This window comes from Amia ocellicauda, chromosome 2 (assembly GCF_036373705.1).
Source record: "Amia ocellicauda isolate fAmiCal2 chromosome 2, fAmiCal2.hap1, whole genome shotgun sequence".
Lineage (NCBI taxonomy): Eukaryota > Metazoa > Chordata > Actinopteri > Amiiformes > Amiidae > Amia > Amia ocellicauda.
The window spans coordinates 364,199-388,173 of NC_089851.1; the positions used below are offsets into that span (position 1 = coordinate 364,199).

Genomic DNA, 23,975 nt, shown 5'->3' on the forward strand with positions numbered 1-23,975 from the left:
TTGAGCCTAGCTCTTTTATTCAGTTCAGGGATGGGAGGGGTCTCAGAGCTGTGGCAACGATGTTGACACTGGCACACAGACAGAACAAACATCCGTATCACTGCATCCTAGTTATTATATATATATATTAATATGTGCCTAAACATTAGACCAATTAATTCCAACCAGTGGCTTAATGCTTGAGCAACATGTTTAGCATACTTTTCTATCTGTAAATTAATACAGTCTCATGGATTAAAACAAGGATAAGGAGGGCAATTAATAAAAATCCAGCAGAAATGTACCACTATATTTGCTACCATTTTTTAGTGTCAAAATCTTTAAATTGACATTAACACAATAGATAACAGTGATACTTTATTGCCATAAAGACATTAGACAATATATACAACTTCTCCACTCCCATCACCCACAAAAGTGCTTAAATATGGACACATTCCTGGGCATTCGTTTAGTACAAGAGTGGATGGTTGTAGTGAATAAAATAGGATCCCTTTAATATGCAAAAATGAAGATAGAAAATGCCTGATTGGACAGAATGGGCACATCCCCAAATAAATCACTGGAATGCATATTTAACCCATTAGCTAAAGTAACTGCTCCACTGATAATCAGGTGAGATAACCAGAGCTAGTGAACTTAGCTAGTAGTGTAGCCTAGCTCTCACCATTCATCAAATTATCAATGTTGCAGCAGAAATAAAATTCAGCACAGCAAGAGTGTTTAAATCATCAATTTACCATAAACTGTCTTGTTGTCTTGAAACTACGGTGTTGTGTGGCAGTGGCTGTGCATGTGCAGAGCGGAGGTCAGAGCACAACAAACAGCGACACGGGTGTGTTCACTTCACAACTCTGCCCTCTCACCTGGATTCCTGCCTGGCGGTACACACACAGAAAGGACTTTGGAAAAATAAACTGACGTACCCAGAATACAGACATGGGAAACTGACAATTAATTACACTAAAGTTTTGGACTGACACAGGGGGGTCACTCAGGGGGCCAATCAGATTTCAGCAGGGGCCAGTGCCCCAGTGGCACACCCCCAGGCTCCGCCCCTGTGCATACTACATGTGTGGCCCTGCTATGCATATAACCTGGTATTAATGTTCAAACTAGGACAAAGCACAGAAGCTGCAGTGAGATACAGTGGCGTTTCCATCCATGTGCTGCTGTACCACAAAGGCTGGGCGAAATGCACAATGGTGTGGCCCAGGATAACTGTAGGCCCAGTGTGTTTGTGTGCCATGGGTTCATCTGTCTCTCAGCACAGTGGCAATATCAGTGAATCAGTCAATTAATCTTTCAATCTTCAATCCATATAGCACCCTTTGCATAGTCGCCACAGAACATTGTATACAAGCTGCTGTTATGAATACAGATAGTGAATTAAGCCATTGGGCACGGAGGACAGAACACGACTCCTACACATTTATTGGTTCATTGATCTTTGCTTTTGCATGGCAAATATGCCTTTGTGTGTTGCTATTCATCTGCATGTTTACCAAGTAAAAACAAAGAACAAAGAACCAATATAAAGCAGACTCCCCTGAGCACTTGTTAGATGTCAGCTTGAGGGCTTGTGCTTTTCACATGTTATTTTTTGTAGTTATTTTTTATTTTGTTTTCATTTAGTTTTGTAAATATAATTTCTATACAAGATAATGTTAATGAACTGAAGATAATTCAATCATCTTTGAAACCACTTATCCTAGTGGGGAAGCCAGAGCCAATTCCAGCAGGCACAGGGCACAAGGCAGGGACACACCCAGGACACCAGTCCATCACTGGGCAACACACACACAGCAGTTTAGAGAGACCAATCAACCTGACCGACATGTCTTTGGACAGTAGGAGGAAACCAGAGTGCCCAGAGAAAACCCACACAGACATGGGGAGAACATGCAAACTCCACACAGACAGGCCCCCCCAAGGCGGGACTTGAACCCAGGACCCTGGCGCTGTGAGGCAGAAGCTCTAAATTGTGTGATTGAAAAGATATATTTCACATTTTATTTAATACAAATAACTTCCTGTTCCTGTGAGTACGCTAAACACAAATTCAACTTTCCAAATGCTGACATTATAAATAACTAAGAGAGCAGTTTAAAATGAAATGTTTATTTAAGAGATTGTAAGAATAAGTAGAATCTAAATGTTTACCTTGAGAGCATGGGGACACAGATTATGAACTTGCATTGCTATGAATCCTGTTTGCACCTGTAAAATGTATGCTAAAGACAATGGTTACTTTTAACAATTAAATAAATGTGTATTATTGTATTCACCCTTAATCAGTTGTGTTATTAAAAGTATCCATGCTGAAAGTGCACCTAGCAAGTGTATCTTCTTTATATTGGTTCTTTGTTCTTTGTTTTTTCTTGGTAAACATGCCTTTGGGTACCGCTATGCAGAAGAATAGCAGCACACTAAGTCATGCAAAAGCAAAGATCAAAGATCCAATTAATGTGTTGGAGTCGTGTTTCTGTCCTCCGTGCCCAATGGGTTATGCCACTATCTGTATTCATAACAGCAGCTTATGTTCGGTGGCAACTATGCAAATGGTGCTTGTCGCAGGTGTGGCAGGAGTGTACTCAGGTCAAAAAGAGAGTGGGATTTCATTCTTTATTAAGGCCGTGCCACTTTTTAATGCGAGGCAAAAATAAGGGACAAATTATCAGAACTTTGTTAACAAAGTGGACTCATAAAATAAATACAAAAAAATAACCCCAGGTACACAATTAATCCTGAAAAGCGGTCTGTCTATGAGAGACATTACTAAGGTATTACTGTTGTCTATTGCTTTAATGTCACTTACAAAAATATAATTTCGACACTGGCAGCAAATATGCTGGATTTCTATCCTGTTAGAACATAAGAACATAAGAAAGTGTCCAGTCGACAGGAGCCCATTCGCCCCATCGTGCTCGTTTGGTGTCCATTAATAACTGAGTGATCAAGGATCCTATCCAGTCTGTTTTTGAATGTTCCCAAATTGTCTCTTCAGCCACATCGCTGGGGAGTTTGTTCAGATTGTGACGGCTCTCTGTGTGAAGAAGTGTCTCCTGTTTTCTGTCTTGAATGCCTTGAAGCCCAATTTCCATTTGTGTCCCCGGGTGCGTGTGTCCCTGCTGATCTGGAAAAGCTCCTCTGGTTTGATGTGGTCGATGCCCTTCATGATTTTGAAGACTTGGATCAAGTCCCCATGTAGTCTCCTCTGTTCCAGGGTGAAAAGGTTCAGATCCTCAGTCTCTCAGTAGGACATTCCCTTCAGACCTGGAATAAGTCTGGTTGCTCTCCTCCCCCAGATTTTGTTTAGATAACAAGCTCTATTTTTATGCTTTTTTATGCACTCTGGCACCTTACTTACATTCAAAATACGTCTTAATAATTGAAAAATGAAAATGTGTAGGCCAACTTCAAAAACTGTTGTTTTCTTTCCAGATTAATTATGAATGTGATGTTAAAATAGTAGTAGTTGTTAGTAATTTGTATTAGTATTGAGTAGAAACAGAATACTTCACAATTGCTATCATTACACATTTATTGACACGCTACACTACCAAACTAGAGAAAAACTGTTACATGTATTTATGTTAACATTAGTTTGTTGGAATATTACTATTATTTTATCTCACTCACACACACACATCTCAGATACAGTTCATACAGTGCAGTGCTGCAGCTGTTCACCTCTGTCTAACTCTCTTCTCCTTGCATTGCAATGACATTGGAATTGGCAAAATGAATTCAATAGGACTCTCTCTGACACCAATTAGTTGTTACCAGTTTCCATGCCTGACTCTGACTCAGCTGCTGATCCTGGCTCTTCGGTTTGTAGCTCATATTTGCTAACCTCACCATGAAATAAACTTAAATTAGTCTCATAATAAGATATCCTACATACCTAATGATTAAACATCCCTGTGGTCTAGCATACATTGGTAAAACAAAAAGGAATCTTAAGACTAGGATCAGCGACCACAGAAGCAGTATACGTAGACAAGACATTGAATCTGGTGGCACTACATTTTTTACAGAGAAAACATCCTATTGGATCCTTAAAATATATGGGGATTGAATGCCTAATACATCAAGAAGAGGGGGGACATTAATCGATTGCTGTTACTCCGAGAAACATTTTGGATTTACTATTTAAATACTATGTCTCCCAAAGGACTTGATTTAATTTGATTTAAAACATTTGTTATATTTGTAAACTTGTATGGTTTTTATTTTATTTTTATTTTTATATGATTAATCTTTAAAAATACAAGAAATAACCCTTGCTGATATTTAACACGTTTTTGATTGATATGAAATTGCATGTATCTTATGTGTATTTATGTGTATTTATTCATGTGTGATCTCTTCTGCCATGACTTAAACCTGTGTCATGTGGTATTTATCAAATTAAAATTATTATAAAACATATTATGTTAGCAGGTATTTTGATGGAATTGTGGCAAGATGATGTGTATTAACTCATTAATGAGATTGAATAGTTAGTGTTTTTAATCATCTGTGTGTATTTGACTAATTAACTATTTAACCAGATGGTTTGCAAATGCTTTTCAAGTCCTGATGAAGATCTCCAGAAGATCGAAACATTGCTAGAAACCTGTGAAGCATGGGCTAAATAAATACTTTTTCTTTTTTGGAGCTGTAGTAAGTTTGTGAGTATATGACCATTCTAATAAACAAATGGCAGGTGGCCATTCAGTCATAAGACTTTTTTTTTGGTGTTAGTCGTTTGAGTTAAGAGTTTTATGTCTGTTCGCCACACTTCCCCTGTTCACCACAAGAAATTCTAACCCTGTCTCTCACATTCCCCAGCACCATGAGCACCATGAGCACCATGAGCACTCATCCAGATGACATTCCTCAGCACCATGAGCACCATGAGCACTCATCCACATGACATTCCTAAGCACCATGAGCACCATGAGCACCATGAGCACTCATCCACATGACATTCCTAAGCACCATGAGCACCATGAGCACTCATCCACATGACATTCCCTAGCACCATGAGCACCATGAGCACCATGAGCACTCATCCAGATGACATTCCTCAGCACCATGAGCACCATGAGCACTCATCCACATGACATTCCCTAGCACCATGAGCACCATGAGCACCATGAGCACTCATCCAGATGACATTCCTCAGCACCATGTTCACTTGCACCATCAACCCTCTGCTCCCATTGGACCAGCACCACACATCCCTGCCCCCTGCTTCCCTCTGCTCTGCATTTAAACGACCTGTTATTTGCATTACATGCTAAGTATTATTTGTTTCCTGCAGTATTTGTTAGCATTGTTCTTGTTTACTGATCGCCTGCGTTCCTGACCTTTGTTTACTCTGTGTTTTACTCCTGGATTGACTGTTTGTACGCCTGATCGATCGACCTACCACCTGTTACCCCGACAGCTCCTTTTGCCTCCTTTGCTCTGTTTGCCGGCTCTTTGACCTGGACTGGTACACACCTGCTTCTGTCCACACTTGAGTCTTCCACTTCTCTGGCTGTTTGCACAGACAGTCGTGACAAAGATAACCCAAGCAAATTGAAGTTGTTTTATGGGCGATTTCACGTATAGTAGCTTGATTCCAAAGTGTCCAGAGGAGTGATAATTGTTCATAAGTACATCTTCCAAAACAAATATTTTTTTGAGGAAATGTGAAAAGTGATGCATCAGAATTGGTTCGGAAAGTGACAGTTTCTTACAATATGGACCTGTTAAAATAAATAAAAAGAAAACATTTCCATGTTTTCAAAATGCACGCAACTTGTCCTAATGAGCAAACAAAACGAACATTAAAAAAGAGACAAGAACATAATGCAAATAAGTTGGTACATTTGCTTCACAATGATTTGTATATCACTACAATTCAAGTATGTATCAGCCTATTTGAAAAGGCAAAACAAAAAATACATCAAATATTGATAATAAATGGGTAGGCAGAGTGGTGCAGAAATTACTATGGCTGCCATAGAAATTGTTAAAAAAAATGCTAGTTTGTTATTGCTGTATGACTAGTCAATGCAATGTCAATACATTGAAGGTTTTGCAGGTGATAATGCAGCAAAGTTTCACCCAGTTTTGACACTTCCTAAATGATGGTGTGCCAGGCAACTGCCTATGGTTGTCTAGTGGTAGTATCATCCATATGTGTCTGTTGTCAGTGTGTGTGTAGGGATTTTTATGATCGTGCTGTTGTCAGTATGGGTGTGTGGAGGCATATCAGTATGCTTGTATGTATTGGAAAGATTTTCTTAGGACAATTTCAGTCAATTAGCTTTATTCTCAAATGAATTCACATAGAGACCCTGCGTCTAGTTAGGACCGCAAGGCCTGCTGATTTCCTGGTTACAAGCAGTTACATAAACCACCAGAAGAGGCCTTCTATAAAGAGAGAGAGCAGTCTTCTCCCTTCAAATTGGATTAGGCAGTGACACAGAAGGAAAACAGACAATAATACAATTCTACAGTTTTGTATAATAAGTGACGGTCTGGGAAAATTCTTGCTTACATCTTAAACTAGAAACATGTATATTGTCCCAAGATGTAGGAGCTGCTCAGCACCTGGTTTAAAGATCTCGTTCCCACTGAATACGTTGGATTCTCAGTTAAACGTTGCAGTAAGTCACAAGACAATTAACAAAAGGACAGGAAGTTTTAAAATGTATTTAAATATATATGCAGTGCCTATAGAAATCCTACACCCCTTGAACTTTTTCTTTATATATTTTTTTCACTTGGAAGTTGTGTGGTAGGTTGTCTAGTTAATGGGAAATTATTTGAATGAATTTTAAGGCTATAAGTCAACAAAATGTGAGTCTGTTGTTCATCTGTCAGTCCTTGTTATTAGGGAGTGTATACAGATAAGAACATAAGAAAGTGTCCAATCGAGAGGAGGCCATTCACCCCATCGTGCTCGTTTGGTGTCCATTAATAACTAAGTGATCAAGGATCCTATCCAGTCTGTTTTTGAATGTTCCCAAATTGTCTCTTCAGCCACATCGCTGGGGAGTTTGTTCAGATTGTGATGCCTCTCTGTGTGAAGAAGTGTCTCCTGTTTTCTGTCTTGAATGCCTTGAAGCCCAATTTCCATTTGTGTCCCCGGTTGTGTGTGTGTCCCTGCTGATCTGGAAAAGCTCCTCTGGTTTGATGTGGTCGATGCCCTTCATGATTTTGAAGACTTGGATCAAGTCCCCACGTAGTCTCCTCTGTTCCAGGGTGAAAAGGTTCAGGTCCTCAGTCTCTCAGTCGGACATTCCCTTCAGACCTGGAATAAGTCTGGTTGCTCTCCTCTGAATGGCCTCTAGAGCAGTGATGTCTCATGTGAGGATGTGTGAGCCTGCGATCTGTCAATATGGGTGTGCTTGTAGGGATGTCAATGTTATAGTTCATATAGTTCATATAGATAGGCCCCCTGTGTGTGTCACTCAAACAGCCCCTTCCAGCTTCTTGTTTGTATATAATGTGACATGTACACAGACATTTCCTCTTTGCCAGGAGACTGGACTCCTGAGCGACCTCGCAGCCTTTGTGCAATTCTTTCTTTTTCAGATAACCTGTCTAACCGATCAATATCTTTCAAATTGAAATAATTGCCCAAAGGGAGAGGGGGTTACTGTATAACCAATCTATTGCAAGGGAGGAGGGCAGTGGACTTATGAGGAAGCCTGCCCTGAGGCTGAACCTGCAAGGGGGGCCTCGACTCTGGGGTGCTCTGGGGTCACATCCGGGCTGCCCAAACCTCAGACTGGGAAGAGATTAATAGAGGGGCAGGCCGATAGAGCCCACACCCTCAGTTAATGGTTTGTTACAAACTAACTGTGTACAATGGGGTCAACAGAAGAGCAGCTCATGTGCCTCTCTGCGTAACACAGGAGCGGTCAATTCCTGCGCAACTAGCACTGCTAAAGCAGGGCAATACAAGCTAACTGTATACTAAACAAAGTATATACAAAGCGGGGGCAACAGGAGGCCAGCTCATGTGCTCCTCCGTTTAATACAAGAGTGGGCACCTCCCACTCAGCTAGTGCAGCTTGGAGTGGGGCCACAAGCTCTACTGTATACCAAGGACATATATATACATACAGTTAGGCCCATAAATATGTGGACAGTGACACAATTGTCATCAATTTGGCTCTGTACGCCACCACAATGGATTTGAAAGGAAACAATCAAGATGTGCATTTAAGTGCAGACTTTCATCTTTAATGTGAGGGTAGTTACATCCAAATTTAGTCAACGGTGTAGGAATTACACCCATTTTTATATGTCGTCCCCCAATTTTAGGGGCTCAAAAGTAATTGGACAAACTAACATAATCATGAATTAAATTGTGGGTTGCAAATCCGTTGCAGTCAATGACTGCCTGAAGTCTGGAACCCATAGACATCAGCAGATGCTGGGTTTCTTCCCTGGTGATGCTCTGCCAGGCCTGCACTGCAGCTGTCTTTAGTTCCTGCTGTTTCTTGTTCTCATTGATTGCAAAGGATTTTCCACCAAATATTGAATGCTTTCACAATGCATGAAACCACGGCGGCAAGGGCTTCATTCTGAGAATCCAGGTGTACTGCAGACACGCTGAGGATGGGATAAATATCACTAAACTAAAACATGACTCCTCTCTGTATTATAAAATTATTACTAATATTGTTATTGTTGATGTTTTATTTTCTTGTTATCCTAAGTTTATTATACACAAACACAATTTAAAGATCTGAGAGCTGGACGTCTTCATGAGAGGGGCAGGGGGGATATGCAAATGATTGGAAGGTTTCTGATACAGGTATATCTTTGTCTCTGATCAACACAGCCTGTCTCTGTATGAATGTGGTTTCTGATTGGGTCTGCCTGTGTATGTCAGTCTGTTTCTGTTTGTCTATCTGCCCGTGTATCGGTGTATCAGTGTGTTAGTGGCTGTTGCTGCCTTGTGTTAATATATCAGTATGATAGTGAGGTAGTGTGCCAGTGATTTAATGCCAGCGTGTCAGTGTGGCCTGTATGTCAGTCCATAGGGAATTAACCTGTCAGTGCGTTAGTCCCTGTGTGTCATTGTGTCAGTGTGTCGGAGCTGCAGCTGTGTCTCATGCTTTGTCCGTAATGAATGTCGTCTCCAGTCGAGATGGCCCCCCTATGAGAAGAGAGGGGAGCAGTGATAGGTGGGAGGAGGGGAGCAGGGGGCTTCAGGGGGGCTCCTTGGTTAAAGCCTGGGAGAGTCTCTGTCTCTGTCTCTCTATCTAGAGTTGCAGCCTGCTTCCCACCCTCTGGGTGATGGGGAAAAAAGCTGGAGCGTGAAATTGGTGATTGCGACCTACAGGGCACCGATGAGATCTGCAGGACAAACCGAGAGAGAGAGAGAGGTTCAGACAGAGATAGCTGGTATTACTCTACCAAAAACAGGCAAACTGGTGATGATCTGGATAAGTTTAACACTTCCCTGTATGCCCAAGAGAGTTCTGTTGTTGATGCAGAGGAAAAACAATCTCCTGTAAGCCTGACGTACAATGACTGTGAGTGGTGATTACTCGATGCAAAGATGGTGGGGGGGTTCTGTTCTGTCCACATGGTGCTGAGCACATAGACAGGGCAGTAGAAGTCTCCCTATCTCTCTCTCTCTCTCTCTCTCTCTCTCGGTGCAGTGACACAGTCTCAGTGTACATAGTAACACTACCTTAAATAGCCTCCTATTCAATTCACTGAGATCAGGTAACCATTGTATTTGTCAGCTGTGCCAATCATTTTGCTGTTATAGTATTCAATAATCATTGTCTTCTTCCTTTCAGTCCAATGACCAGGCTTCTATATTGTGTGTATCGGCCACAGGACTTCAGTGGCTCTCAAAAGTATTCACCCCCCTTGGACATTTCCGCATCTCATTGTTACAACGTGACATCAGAATGGATTTAATCAGGAGTTGTTGCCACTGATCAACACAGAACAAGTCCATACTGTCAAAGTGAAAAATATAATCTGCAAATTGTTCTAAATTAATTACAAATACAAAACAGAAAATAACTGAATGCTGTTTGCCTTGTGCTCGTTTTTATCCAAACCTGTTCATTACTTAATTGATTCAATTAATTGTCTTAGTCACAATTGCCTATGTGTCATTAAGTGATTTCCAGGAACACGGTTGCTCCCCATGGTGTATGGTTATGTGGGTTTCTTCTGTGAGCCATGTAGAGCTCTGCGTGTCTGAGAGACCGGTCGGCCAGCCTGTCTCTGTATGTGTATCTATGTGTTAGGAATTTCCATTGTCTGTGGAGACAAAGCAAGCTGTGTAAACATCCATTAGTAATTCATTGCTGAGTCCAGGTGCCCCAGGCTGTAATTAGCATGTGTCCACAATCAGCTCCTAGTCTGTGTGTCTGTGTGATGGAGCAATGCAGCAGCACAGAGCCCAATGTGAGAGTGAGCAGGGGTGCATGACACTGCGCTGAATTGCATTGCACTGACACTGACGCACTGCATTGCACTGACACTGACACACTGCATTGCAATAACACTGACGCACTGCATTGCATTGACACTGATGCACTGCATTGCACTGACACTGAGCACTGCATTGCAATAACACTGACACTGACGCACTGTATAGCACTGACACTGATGCACTTCATTGCACTGACACTGATACACTTCTTTGCAATAATACTGACACACTGCATTGCACTTACACTGACACACTGCATTGCACTGACACTGATACACTTCATTGCACTGACAGACACACTGCATTGCACTGACACTGACACACTGCATTGCACTGACACTGACCCTGACACATTACCCTTACATTGACACCCTGCACTCTATTGCATTGATACAGTATTGCACCTAAATTGACACACCGATGCCAACACACTGACACAGCATTGCACTGAAACTAAAACATTGACAGCACAGAAAGCACAGGCAGGCACACAGACACAATCAACAGCACAAACAACAAACACAGACAGCACTGACCGGTATACAGACACAAAAAAGACACAGAAAGTCTATCTGTTAGGGCTACCCTTGCTGTCTGCCAGCAGCTCCTCGGCCATCAGTCCATCCTGCCGGTTGCCCAGGACGAAGGCGAGGAAGGAAAGGATGAGCACATTCAGGATGCCCATGATGGCCAGGATATAGGCCCAGCGCACGGAGCATGCACCTAGGCTATACTTGTCTGTCTGATCCCCGCACAATTGCTGCACCAAATCAGAGTCCCAGCCATCTGGGAAAATCAGGCAGCCCAGAGCCTGACAAGTGGCTGAGAAACAGGGAAAAAGGGAAGGATGGATGGAGGGAGAGGGATGGACAGAGAGATGGACAGAGGGAGAGGGAAAGAGAGGTTTTAATATACATGTACTACACCATACTTCTGTACACAATTACAATGAGCCCAAAAGAGAGAGATTCTTCACTCACTTCCTGTTCACTTTGACTTACACCCAGGATCCAAAAATTTCAAGGCCGACTTGCTCCACAACCCGTGGAATCCATTCTGTCTCTCACCTGCATTCTGGCTCCTATTCAATGGAACATCTGGGATCAGATTCAGCAAGGACCCTTCTCTGATCCTGCCCTTCCACTTGTCGAGCAAATTGGACCTATGTCCCATCTTCAGTGCACTACCAACTATTGCAATGGATCCACTGGACTCCTGCCTCTTGTCACCCAGGTGTCAACCACACTGTAGCCTTGGAGGTTCTGGTGGCCTGCCTAGGTGTGCAATGTCAACTGATACACAGAAGTCCTTTATTTTTCAGGTTTTCTGCATCTACGGGCTGTCAGAGGACAGTTGCCACAGAGAGACAGGAGAGTACAGGTGAGAGGTAGCCATCTTGTTGTTTGACTAGATTCAGACCAGTCTTAGCATTGCTCATTTTGTTTTAAGTTTGCCTTAATTGACGTTAGCATTGTCTGTAGTTTGCCTAAATTGAAGTAAATTCAGTTCAGCTGCTGAGTTGGTGAAAGTAAACAGGTTGGAGAAGGGTGTTCTGGCTAGGACTAGCAGGAATTCTGTTGCAGGAGGAGCCAGGTGTGGCCAGTTAGGTGTGAATTGGGGCAGGTAGAGAAAAGCTATTTAAAGCAGCTGTTGAGAAAGAGCTGTGCTGTTCTCGCTGACAAAAGTTAAGCAGTTGACCAGGGAACAGGAACCAACAGACTAATTTTTTTTTTAAATACTAACATTTAGAAGCATGTGGCCACTACAGTGTCAGGTTTGCAGAATGATTGCCTTCATGGATTATTAGTAATATTATTTTTATTTCTTGGCAGATGGCCTTATCCAGGGCGACTTACAACATAAGTGCAATATAAAGAAGGTTTCATTTGTGAACGTTGTCGGCAGGTTGAAATCCTAGAGATCAAGGTTCGTGATCTTGAGGCTCAGCTTGTTGATCTGCACTGTATTAGGGATATAGAAGAATTGGTCAATCAGCCTAGAATAAACCTAGGAGAGTTGGGACCTCAGAGCAGGACAGTCTAGAGAACTGCTGGGTTACAGAAGGGTTTTAGAAAAGAAAAAACAGATGACATGCCACAGGTTAACAATCAGTCCATTCAAACCCTAAGAGAGATCAGGATAAATGAGGAGGAGGTACTAAAGGGACAAGCAGAATTAAAAACAAACAAATCACCTGGGCCAGATGGGATATTTCCAACAGTACTTAAAGAAATTAGGGAAATTATTTATAGGCCACTAACTCAAATATTCCAAATGACACTTAGAACAGGGGATGTGCCAACTGACTGGAAGACAGCAAATGTCATACCAATCCACAAGAAAGGGGAAAAAACTGAGCCAGGAAATTACAGACCAATCAGTATCACCTGCATCACCTGTAAAATGTTGGAAAAAATGATTAGACTGATTAGGAGCATCTCAATGAAAACCATATTCTTGGAGATAGTCAACATGGGTTTAGACGAGGCAGATCATGTCTTACTAATTTATTAGAATTTTTTGAACATGCAACCACAGTTGTAGATCATGTGAAAGCATTACAGTACAGTACTATATTAATGATCTGGACTCTGGGATAGTTAGCAAACTTGTCAAATTTGCAGATGATACTAAAATAGGCGGCTCAGCAGATACAATCTCGGCAGCACAGGCTATTCAAAGGGACTTAGATAATATTCAGTTGTGGGCCGACACCTGGCAGATGAAAGTCAATGTGGACAAGTGCAAGGTATTACATGCAGGTAACAAAAATGTCCACTATAATGACACTATGGGAGGAACAGAACTAGATGAAGTAACGCATGAGACCTAGGAGTCTATGCGGACTCCTCACTTTCTCCATCCAATCAATGTGGGGAAGCAATAAAAAAGGCAAACACAATGCTAGGGTATATTGTCAAAAGTGCAGAATTGAGAACAAGGGCAGTGATGTTCAGACTGTACAATGCACTAGTCAGAGCTCATCTGGATACTGTGGACAGTTCTGGGCTCCACACTTCAAGAAAGATATCGCTGCTCTAGAGGCAGTTCAGAGGAGAGCAACCAGACTTATTCCAGGTCTGAAGGGAAAGTCCTACTGAGAGACTGAGGAACTGAACCTTTTCACCTTGTGTCATGGTCCCCTAGCGCTCCCCCTCTATCCCCACTAGGGGCCGCCATTTCCCTGCCTTCTCCCTGCTTTCGTCACTCTGTCTATTAACATTCTGGTCACCCATGTGCACTCCTGTTCTATCCCTTTGTTCCCATTCACCCTGCACCTCCCAAGCCTGGTTCCTGCACCCCTTTATAATCCCATCACTTCCCTCAGTCGGGGCGAAGTTTCGTCAGTGCTGCCTGCGATTCCGAGCCCTGTTCCTCCGAGCCCGTCTTGTTCCCTCGACCATCGCCTGTGACCACGACCACGTCTCTGTCCAGCCTCCATTGCCCTGATCTGCCGGTACCTGACCCACGCCTGTCCGAACATCCTGCGATCCAGCACTGCCATCATCCTCCAGATTGTCCTGGCTCTCTTGTGGTTGTTCATTCATAGCTGCCACGTTGTTCTCCAGCTCTTCCCCTCCATTTTCAATGTCAGCAGATTTACATTTATTTTTAACAATAAATCGATACATTTTCGAGCAGATTGCAAAACTATCTCATAGCTAACTGATAGCCAGGTCACTCAGTCACTCATTCTACTTGGGATCGGTCTTTCTGTTCATGTTGCAACAATAGATATTCAGTGAAGTGATTCATAAGGTCAACATTAAATTAATGTATGAATTAGTGCATTAATTAATAAAATCTATCTTTTTTTTTGTATAGTGCCTTCACAGGTCCGCCACAGAGCGCTATACATGCAACACATGTACAGCAAAATAAAATAATACATAAATAATACAATACAATACATAAAAATAAACATTTAACGGTTGAAATTATCTAAAATAAAGTAAAAGGACATTACATAAATAAACCTTTATAAATTAATTCATCAATTCTTAAATTAATTCATCAATTCATTAAATAAACCATCAATTCATTAACCAATTCATGTTTGCCAAGTGGTCTTTCAATTTAATTTGGCAAACAAACATTTTTAATGCATGTCAATCACCCGAGGTGGCGGATTTTGACCTTCACCAGGCAGCAGTTTTGAGCCAAACACACGCAGGGGGCGGGCTGCTCGATGGTGCTGTGATTGTGACGTGGGGCTGCTGTGGTGGTGGGGGGACGATTACTTTTAGATTAGAAAATATTCTCAGAGTCTGTTTTGACCCTTGACAGCTACTTTAAAGTCTCGTAAGTGCTGTATTACTTGGATCAAGTCCCCACGTAGTCTCTGTTCCACGGTGAAAAGGTTCAGGTCCTCAGTCTCTCAGTAGGACATTCCCTTCAGACCTGGAATAAGTCTGGTTGCTCTCCTCTGAACTGCCTCTAGAGCAGCGATATCTTTCTTGAAGTGTGGAGCCCAGAACTGTCCACAGTATCCAGATGAGCTCTAACTAGTGCATTGTACAGTCTGAACATCACTGCCCTTGTTCTCAATTCTACACTTTTGACAATATACCCTAGAATTGTGTTTGCCTTTTTTATTGTTTCCCCACATTGTTTGGATGGAGAAAGTGAGGAGTCCACATAGACTCCTAGGTCTTTCTCATGCGTTACTTCATCTAGTTCTATTCCTCACATAGTGTCATTACAGTGGACATTTCTGTTACCTGCATGTATTACCTTGCACTTGTCCACACTGAATTTCATCTGCCAGGTGTCGCCCACAACTGAATATTATCTAAGTCCCTTTGAATAGCCTGTGCTGCAGAGATTGTATCTGCTGAACCGCCTATTTTAGTATCATCTGCAAATTTGACAAGTTTGCTAACTATCCCAGAGTCCAGATCATTAATATAGTACTGTACTGTACTGTAATATAGTACTAACCTAGTACTGATCCCTGTGGAATTCCACTAACAACCTCAGAACAAACCAGTATAAGGTGATTAAGAAGGCTTTTATACAGCTTCTCTAGAATTACGCAGTAGCGGAGCTGGGGGTGGGGGGAGCCCCTTGTTGCTGCAGAATTTACAGTTATTTTATTTTCCTAAAACTAAAACTTTAGTTACATTTAACAATAATGATAGCACAACACAACCATGCTATGATAGGCAGCCTAATCACTCAAGTGTTACATGATTTAATTTCTCAGTGTATGTGTGTTGATTGAGGTGCTTGTGTGGTACTTTGTGTTTGCCGTTCGCCAGGCAGCAGCCTACACTGCACCCCCTTGAGGGGCCCCTGGCTGCACACGCTGTTTCCCATTTAAAATTGAAAAAAGGGCGATTAATGGGCACTTTTCGAAGACCAACCAGTATTAACAGACATTTTGCTCAGTTCAGTTTTGCTAGTGAGCCTAAATGATCAGATATGAAATGTGCTGCTTTTTATTGTCTGTGTCCTTCTGAGCTTCTTAGTGCTAATGACGGTGCACTGCCAGTGCAGTACGAGGAGGACTGATCGAGTGTCCTACACAGCTGCTGTCATTCAGATGCACATTGAAATACGAAATACAGCAGATTGCTGGTGGTGCAATTCAAACTCTAACTGATCTTTTATTTTTGAAACACATCGTTAGATTGCCTAGTGTTTTGGATGTTGTAACGGCACCGAAACTCTTTTTAACTATACCAGCTGTAGCAAGTGCAGAAAGATTGTTTTCAAAACTAAAATTGAATAAAAAAGAAACTACCTAAGAAGTTCAATGTCCCAGGAGAGACTCTCAGTACTGTAAACTTTGAGTATAGAGAGCGACTGAGCAATGAATTCAGACCTGAAAGCCTTGAGTTTGCGCAAACAAATGTGAGAAAGCAATATGCCTGGAATAAAACAAATAAAAATAAGAAACAAAGCACCGGTTCCCCAGTCTTAGAGCAGACAAGACAGACGAGGGCTAATTCACAGAGAGCAGTCCCGAGCAAAAGGTCAGATAATGGTTTTAATTATATATAAATTGAGGGAAAAGCCTTTGGTTTCATAGGGAGGTACATTTAATTTAAAGTAATTAAGATTTAAAATAATGACATGATTGTAAGTAACTGCTATTCATATTGGTTAAAGGTGTTTATATATGTGTGTGCTGTATGAGAGGCTGCTCTGCAGTTGACAGGGGGGGCCCAGTATTTTGTGTTACACCACTGGATTGAGCTGCAATCATCTTTTGTTTTTCTTACTACTGAATTTACTTTTTAAACCATACTGTCTCGATGTAGTGTGAACACATTATTTAAAAACAAAATGCTGAATTTGATTGACATGTGTCATTGTGTCCCCTGGTCTATAGCTAGTCTAGTGTAGTCTTCTTGTCTACAATTGCAAGGAGGGAGACAAGAAAAAGTGTAATTTCCTGGTGTGTCCCACTAACAAGCTACTTCTCACAGCAAGGATGTGCTTAAATATGCAAAGCTCAAATAGGCTTATTCCTTTTTCGGTTGTGTTGTTGAAATGGTGGCTATATTATGCAAATTTGTAGCCTATATTGTTCACTGTCAATTGTTTAATCGTGGTGTGGTGGCACTGCCTATTCTATATAGCGCTTTAATTTGATCAGTCCCTGTTCTTGGTGCTGTTTTCTTATTTCTTATCTGTTTTGCACATATAGACCTGCTTGATTCAATATACAGCAATAGAAATGCTTAGATTTTTGGGTCTGTAGAGTCTGGTTTGGTAAGGGGGGGGGGTGGACAACGGTTCAGGTAATGTAAGATAAAGCAAATTAAATTAACACCAGTTAGAGTACATCAAATTCACCCAAACTAATTGTTAGAAACCAATAACAATAAATAATTATAATTAAGCTGTGTAAGCCTTAAGTTATTTCATATGTAGGTATTTATTTTTTTAAATATTATAATTATTATTTATATTTAAAAAATCTATACATAACAAATAACACCCTCACTGTGTGGAACCGAACCCACAATGCCAGGTTCGCAGCAGTGTTTCTTAATTATTATTATTAATTACACATTTTAGAGGCCACTTTATAACATTGTTTTAAGGTCTTGCGAAAACATATTCTATTGATTTAAGGTTCCACTACCTGTAACATCATTTGTAGCCTACGGAGAAGTACTATTCCTCTAGGTAAGCAGCTAATCAGACCAGTTGATAAGTACCTGGAACAAAAGTTTGAGAGACCTGCTTTCTGACAGCAGGGCAGTCGCACTGGCTGGTGGGTCAGGTGTGTGTGAATGTCTGTGAGGGGTGAGGGGGGATGCACACACAGTGCCACACTGTCACAAGGCAAGACAGTGATTGTGACAAGAGCCAACAGGAGCTCTTCTGTCCCTGTTTTCCCTTTAAGGCAAACGTACAGTCCTAAAGTTATTTTGGTCAAACATTATAACAATTGTATTATGCAAACAGTAATATATCAATAATGATACAGACACACAGATGGACAAGCTACACAACTACAGGACGAGGGGTCTGTAACATAGCTGCTCTGATCCTGGCATGCTTATGTAGGTTAATACATATAAAATACACAGAGACATACGCACAGACACTTCACATCTTTCCCCAGGTGTGATGTTTGACACACTCAACTCACCGGAGGCCAGCTGCATCCAGCCGCAGATCTTGTACACGGTCGCTGTGCTGCAGAAGAAGAACAGGGCGAAGCACACGATGCAGCTGATCACCAGCAATATGGACAGGCCGATGAAGAAGAAGGCGGCCTTGAAGGGGCTGTAGCTGAAGTCGGTGAAGCTGCCATCGCAGGGGAGATCCCTCCATATGCTGTGGCCGATGCAGTAGTGAAACAGGCCTAAGTAGCCGGCCATCGGGGTGTCCACGCCGTCGCCGATCCAGTAGGGCAGGACGAAGCACATCCCGTTGACGAAGGCGAAGAGGATGGTGAAGATGCCCCACAGCACCCCGATGGCCCGCGAGTTGCGCTCGTAGGTGCTCTGGTAGATCTTCGCCGCCTCCTGGTCCGGCAGCATCGGCGCAGGAGCCCCCGGAGCCGCGCTCATGACTGGCTGCTGTCGGGATCAGCCGCCCAGGCGCTGTCGTCGTCTCGTCAGCAGGAGGACCTAGACGGTTTGACTGCAATAGTGACAGCTGGAGCAATGCCGGCGCTGCTGCTCCTCTCTTCTGTCCCGGGGGGCTGCTGCGTATTAACGCGACCCCCGTGTCTCTCTGGGCTGCTCCCGCAGAAGGGCGCTCCTAACCCTCATCTCACTGCGCCTCCGCCCGGCACCTGATCGGCGACTGCAGAGCAAGTCTGGGCTGCGGTTCGGTTCGGTTCGGTGCTGCAGACTAATGGACTCCGATCTCTCTCTCTCTCTCTCTCTCTCTCTCTCTCTCTCCAGCTGCCTCTGACTCAGGGAGACGCTGCGACCTCTCTATCTTTCCATTCACAAACCAATACATAACATACATTTGAATAATAATCACACTAATCATAATAATAATAATAATAATAATAATAATAATAATAATAATAATAAATCAAAACAGGATCATCTAAACGCTGACGATTGAGTCGCAATACGCTCAGCAGCTCGTATTTATATCCAGACAGTAATATAACCAGGAGAGACTGGGCTACTGCTGCCTCGGCTCTGTCACAGTAATGAATACAGCACTGCGTGTGTACACAGAAACGTGAAATGTGTTACGGAGGTAAAACTGGTTTTGTATTCATTCGGACATTCGACAGACAATTGTAATTTAAAGCCGTTCAAATCAATAACGTATTCATGGTTTGTCACAGAAACATCTAACTAGATATTATTTATTCCAAAAGTGTCTGGCATACTTTTACAACCTTTACAACCTTCGTTTTGAATCATCATTTTAATTCCATAGAAATACATGTGCATGTCAATGTGCCTTATTGGCATGACAAGTACAAGTATTGCCAAAGCAGCAGTGACAAATGTCAAACAGTTTCACATATATATATATATATATATATATATATATATATATATATATATATACACTCACCTAAAGGATTATTAGGAACACCTGTTCAATTTCTCATTAATGCAATTATCTAACCAACCAATCACATGGCAGTTGCTTCAATGCATTTAGGGGTGTGGTCCTGGTCAAGACAATCTCCTGAACTCCAAACTGAATGTCTGAATGGGAAAGAAAGGTGATTTAGCAATTTAGAGCGTGGCATGGTCTGAGTATTTCACAATCTGCTCAGTTACTGGGATTTTCACGCACAACCAATTCTAGGGTTTACAAAGAATGGTGTGAAAAGGGAAAAACATCCAGTATGCGGCAGTCCTGAGGGCGAAAATGCCTTGTTGATGCTAGAGGTCAGAGGAGAATGGGCCGACTGATTCAAGCTGATAGAAGAGCAACTTTGACTGAAATAACCACTCGTTACAACCGAGGTATGCAGCAAAGCATTTGTGAAGCCACAACACGTACAACCTTGAGGCGGATGGGCTACAACAGCAGAAGACCCCACCGGGTACCACTCATCTCCACTACAAATAGGAAAAAGAGGCTACAATTTGCACAAGCTCACCAAAATTGGACAGTTGAAGACTGGAAAAATGTTGCCTGGTCTGATGAGTCTCGATTTCTGTTGAGACATTCAGATGGTAGAGTCAGAATTTGGCGTAAACAGAATGAGAACATGGATCCATCATGCCTTGTTACCACTGTGCAGGCTGGTGGTGGTGGTGTAATGGTGTGGGGGATGTTTTATTGGCACACTTTAGGCCCCTTAGTGCCAATTGGGCATCGTTTAAATGCCACGGCCTACCTGAGCATTGTTTCTGACCATGTCCATCCCTTTATGACCACCATGTACCCATCCTCTGATGGCTACTTCCAGCAGGATAATGCACCATGTCACAAAGGTCGAATCATTTCAAATTGGTTTCTTGAACATGACAATGAGTTCCCTGTACTAAACTGGCCCCCACAGTCACCAGATCTCAACCCAACAGAGCATCTTTGGGATGTGGTGGAACGGGAGCTTCGTGCCCTGGATGCGCATCCCACAAATCTCCATCAACTGCAAGATGCTATCCTATCAATATGGGCCAACATTTCTAAAGAATGCTTTCAGCACCTTGTTGAATCAATGCCACGTAGAATTAAGGCAGTTCTGAAGGTGAAAGGGGGTCAAACACAGTATTAGTATGGTGTTCCTAATAATCCTTTAGGTGAGTGTATATATATATATACACACACACATATTTATGGCCAATTGATTTGTGATGGTACTGTACGTCTCACTCTCTCTCTCACACACACTCCCCCTCTCTCTCTCTCTCTCTCTCTCTCTCTACTGCGCATGTATGTGCCACACGGCACACCACCGCTGCCACTCCGCAGTGATGTCAGCGCCAGGCAGAGAGATGCCCTTCCCGATACAAAGACATGGAGGAGGATGGGGCTGCAGAAAGGCGAGAGCAGGATGCACACCATACATACATGTATCCATTCTGCCACGGTGACGGTGATCACTGAACCCAACAATCGTATTCTGCACAAATGCAATCAGTAACAGGCGGGGCAACTGGCAGTGCACGAAGTCTGCCGTTCCCAGGGCTCAATCCTAAATCCGAAATACTGTTAAAATTGCCTTTAATACACTGGGCATTGTATACTAAAAACCAATACAAAAGCTACAACCTACAAAAATAAACTATGCTAATACCCTATTCTAAAATCCTAAAACTAACCCCTAAAATCCATACAAAAAAAGCAGAGAAAATAATATTTATTTTAATCAAATGAAAATTATTTCTCTAATAATAAAAAGAGTGCCGATTCACACAGTCCAAAGGCAGAAGGAATGAGCGAGGCTCCCGTCCTGGGCCGGAGGTGCGGACCCCTCCCGATCGGACCCACTCGTCGCTGCATCCAATTATTGTTGAGTATTATTAGCAGACGACTAATTTATCCAGGGCGATTTACAAAACATAAGAACATTTCCTAAACATTTCTGTTAAGGAACATTTACGAACTTTAATTGTTCTTTTATTATTCCCCCTGAATTACATGTGCAATTTGTAACAACATTTTCAGAAAGCGTAGAAATAGGTTCAGAAAAGGGGTGGTTGAAGGTTATATTTATGAAATGTAATAATATTAGAAGCAAGCTCCAATTTACTTCTAATTTTCTAATTTGCTACAATTTTTGTTTCCCTGATTTACTACATTTCAAAATATTAAAGGAACATTTTGAATTAAGCACAGTGTCTGAATAGCATTTAGTCCTAAGCCATTACCAGGCCGATCCAGGTTTAACCTTGTTGGACGATTTTTCCTCTCTAAAAACCCGTAGTTGAAAGAGTACATTCTATTTAACATGTCTTGTTTTGATATTACATTGTCAATGAGGTTGCCAAAAAGCAATTTAATTTCGTATTGTCCCACTCCTTCGAGAATGTCATGCATAATATCCCAAGCAAAATTATCTGAAACAAGAAAATATTGTAAATTGTTAAGCAAACAATTGCGCTTTAATCCAAAGGAGGAGGATAATGCTGGGTCTGCTAGCAGATTAGTGTAATGCTGCTCATTGGAGGCTCTGTTACGCAACATTATAGTTGGATCATCGCCACTGAACACTGACTGAGACGCAATCTTGTCAATTAAGCACAGCTGACAGAAAAAGTTTGCTTTGAATAATTAAAAAGCATCCAATTTTATGTACGCCATGTTTGGATGATCCTAATGGATTAGCAGTTTCGAAATCATCTTAATAAAGTAGGATTTGCAAGGCATTTTTATGTTTGGAGAAAAGTAGATGATGTCTATAATAGCTGACATCACAAACATCTTTAAACATGTCACTTTCTTCACAAGGTTTTACAATATGTTTACAAATTTATGAGCTCCTAAATATAAACTTTAAAGTTTCCAACAATGGGATATATATACATTTATCAGTGACAGGAACCTGAGCATATGTGCCTGTATCCCGGTTTCGTCTACTGTCAAATCTTATGCCTAGAGGAATCTCAATAGGATCTACTACACCCCATTTTTCACTAAAATATTTTGTCCATTTAGCATCAGTATTTAAATTTGTAAATGGATTTTCAAAATGTTGAAAACATTCCACCCATTTAGATTAAACAGGATCATGAGACTGAACTGCACTCAACACATCATCTTTTATATTTGAATGCAATTCAGTCACAAGATCCTCCATATTTCCATTGACAGACATTATGACACTATTGGCTGTACTAGATGCCTGTAGCTTTGCAATTAAAGATGCACACATATCTTGGGTATGATCCCTTGTCATATGATAATCTTGTGAGGTTTCTGGCACTAGTACAGAACCATCATTTTCAATTTCCATGTCTGAGATACTAACCAAAGAAGTAGAATTTGCATTACAAACCAAAGCTGCACTGTCATGTCTGTGTACATTATGAAGGTGTTTCCTAAAACCAGAAAAAGTACAAAATTTGAGAACACAACCCTCCTGTGCACAACGTAAATGCAATTCTTTACCTGGATAGTCCCCATGTGCCAGTTTAAAATGCTGAAATAGTAAAGTACTATCATTATGCAATGATCTGCAAGTGAAACATCTGTTTTTTTTTTTAGAAATGTTCTACACTCAAGTGAGAACACCAGATCAAATATCCCTCATTTAGAAGCCTTGCTCTCAGAACCTTTATTCTAGGATTTTCTCAAACACTTCCCACATCGATGTTATAGACTGTTGTCTGGAGGAATGTGCACACACTGCTTACACACTCATCATACGAAAGGCTAAAAACAAAATGAGCATTGAAAAGCTCGTCAAAAGCTGCTACTGAAGACTTTGGCTGACATGGAATGAGACTTCTGTCCAGCATGATGTGGAAGTCTTGGATGTTGCTTCTCAGGGTTCCCACAGCCAGAAGATAAGGCTGATTGTCCGTCAATGTGACTGATGTGTTCCTCAAGACTGCAACGAAAGACAACATTTTGGGTGCTACTAAAAGTGAAACCTCAGACGTAATTTGTTGCACTGTTTTTCACGCTGCTGGTCCGGATTGCACACCCTGCTGCTTTCAAACTGTTCAGAGCAGCTGATATACTGTAGGTAGGGAATGTTGATGCCCCAAACCTGCAGGCGCTCCGAGGCCACAACAAGCCACACTCGCAGGCCTTCCAAAGAAAGAAGCCCTGGCTGGCTGGAGACCTCCCAACCCTGGCGTCACTTGGAATATTGGTTACAAATAAATGCAGTACAGCAATACTGATTTGTATAGAATTGATAGGTTAATTGGTTTAATGTTTATTGATTCCACACTGTGGCTTCAAAGTTTAAACGCAGTGAAAAAACTGTTGAGTTTGAACATTTATTCAGTCATAGCTGTCTATGTGCACAGAATTAAATACCCCAGACATTGAACTATACAATAAACAAGCACGTCTGATGCACATCCGTTAACATCTGAATATAGCTTTAAACAAATGTACTGTTCTCGTTGTGTGTGCTGACACAATTTAACAGCAAGCCAAACTCCATCCA

The 23,975-nt window shown here is 41.8% G+C and overlaps 1 protein-coding gene across 1 annotated transcript; it reads right to left on the reverse strand.

The window, feature by feature from the left end:
* Positions 1-6,290: 6,290 nt before the first annotated feature.
* LOC136760571 (LHFPL tetraspan subfamily member 3 protein) lies at positions 6,291-19,012 on the reverse strand. The gene is made up of 3 exons (XM_066716040.1): positions 18,066-19,012; positions 11,042-11,278; positions 6,291-9,354 (listed from the first exon to the last, which is right to left on the reverse strand). The coding sequence occupies exons 1-3, from the start codon at positions 18,487-18,489 to the stop codon at positions 9,335-9,337; spliced, it is 681 nt and encodes a 226-aa protein (XP_066572137.1). The 5' UTR covers positions 18,490-19,012; the 3' UTR covers positions 6,291-9,334.
* Positions 19,013-23,975: the final 4,963 nt, after the last annotated feature.

Coding starts and splice junctions, on each gene's coding strand:
- LOC136760571 (XM_066716040.1), bottom strand. CDS start 18,489: ATGAGCGCGGCTCCGGGGGCTCCTGCGCCGATGCTGCCGGACCAGGAG. Junction 11,279..18,065: donor CTGGATGCAGCTGGCCTCCG/GTGAGTTGAGTG, acceptor CCTGTTTCTCAG/CCACTTGTCAGGCTCTGGGC. Junction 9,355..11,041: donor GCTGCTGGCAGACAGCAAGG/GTAGCCCTAACA, acceptor TTTGTCCTGCAG/ATCTCATCGGTGCCCTGTAG.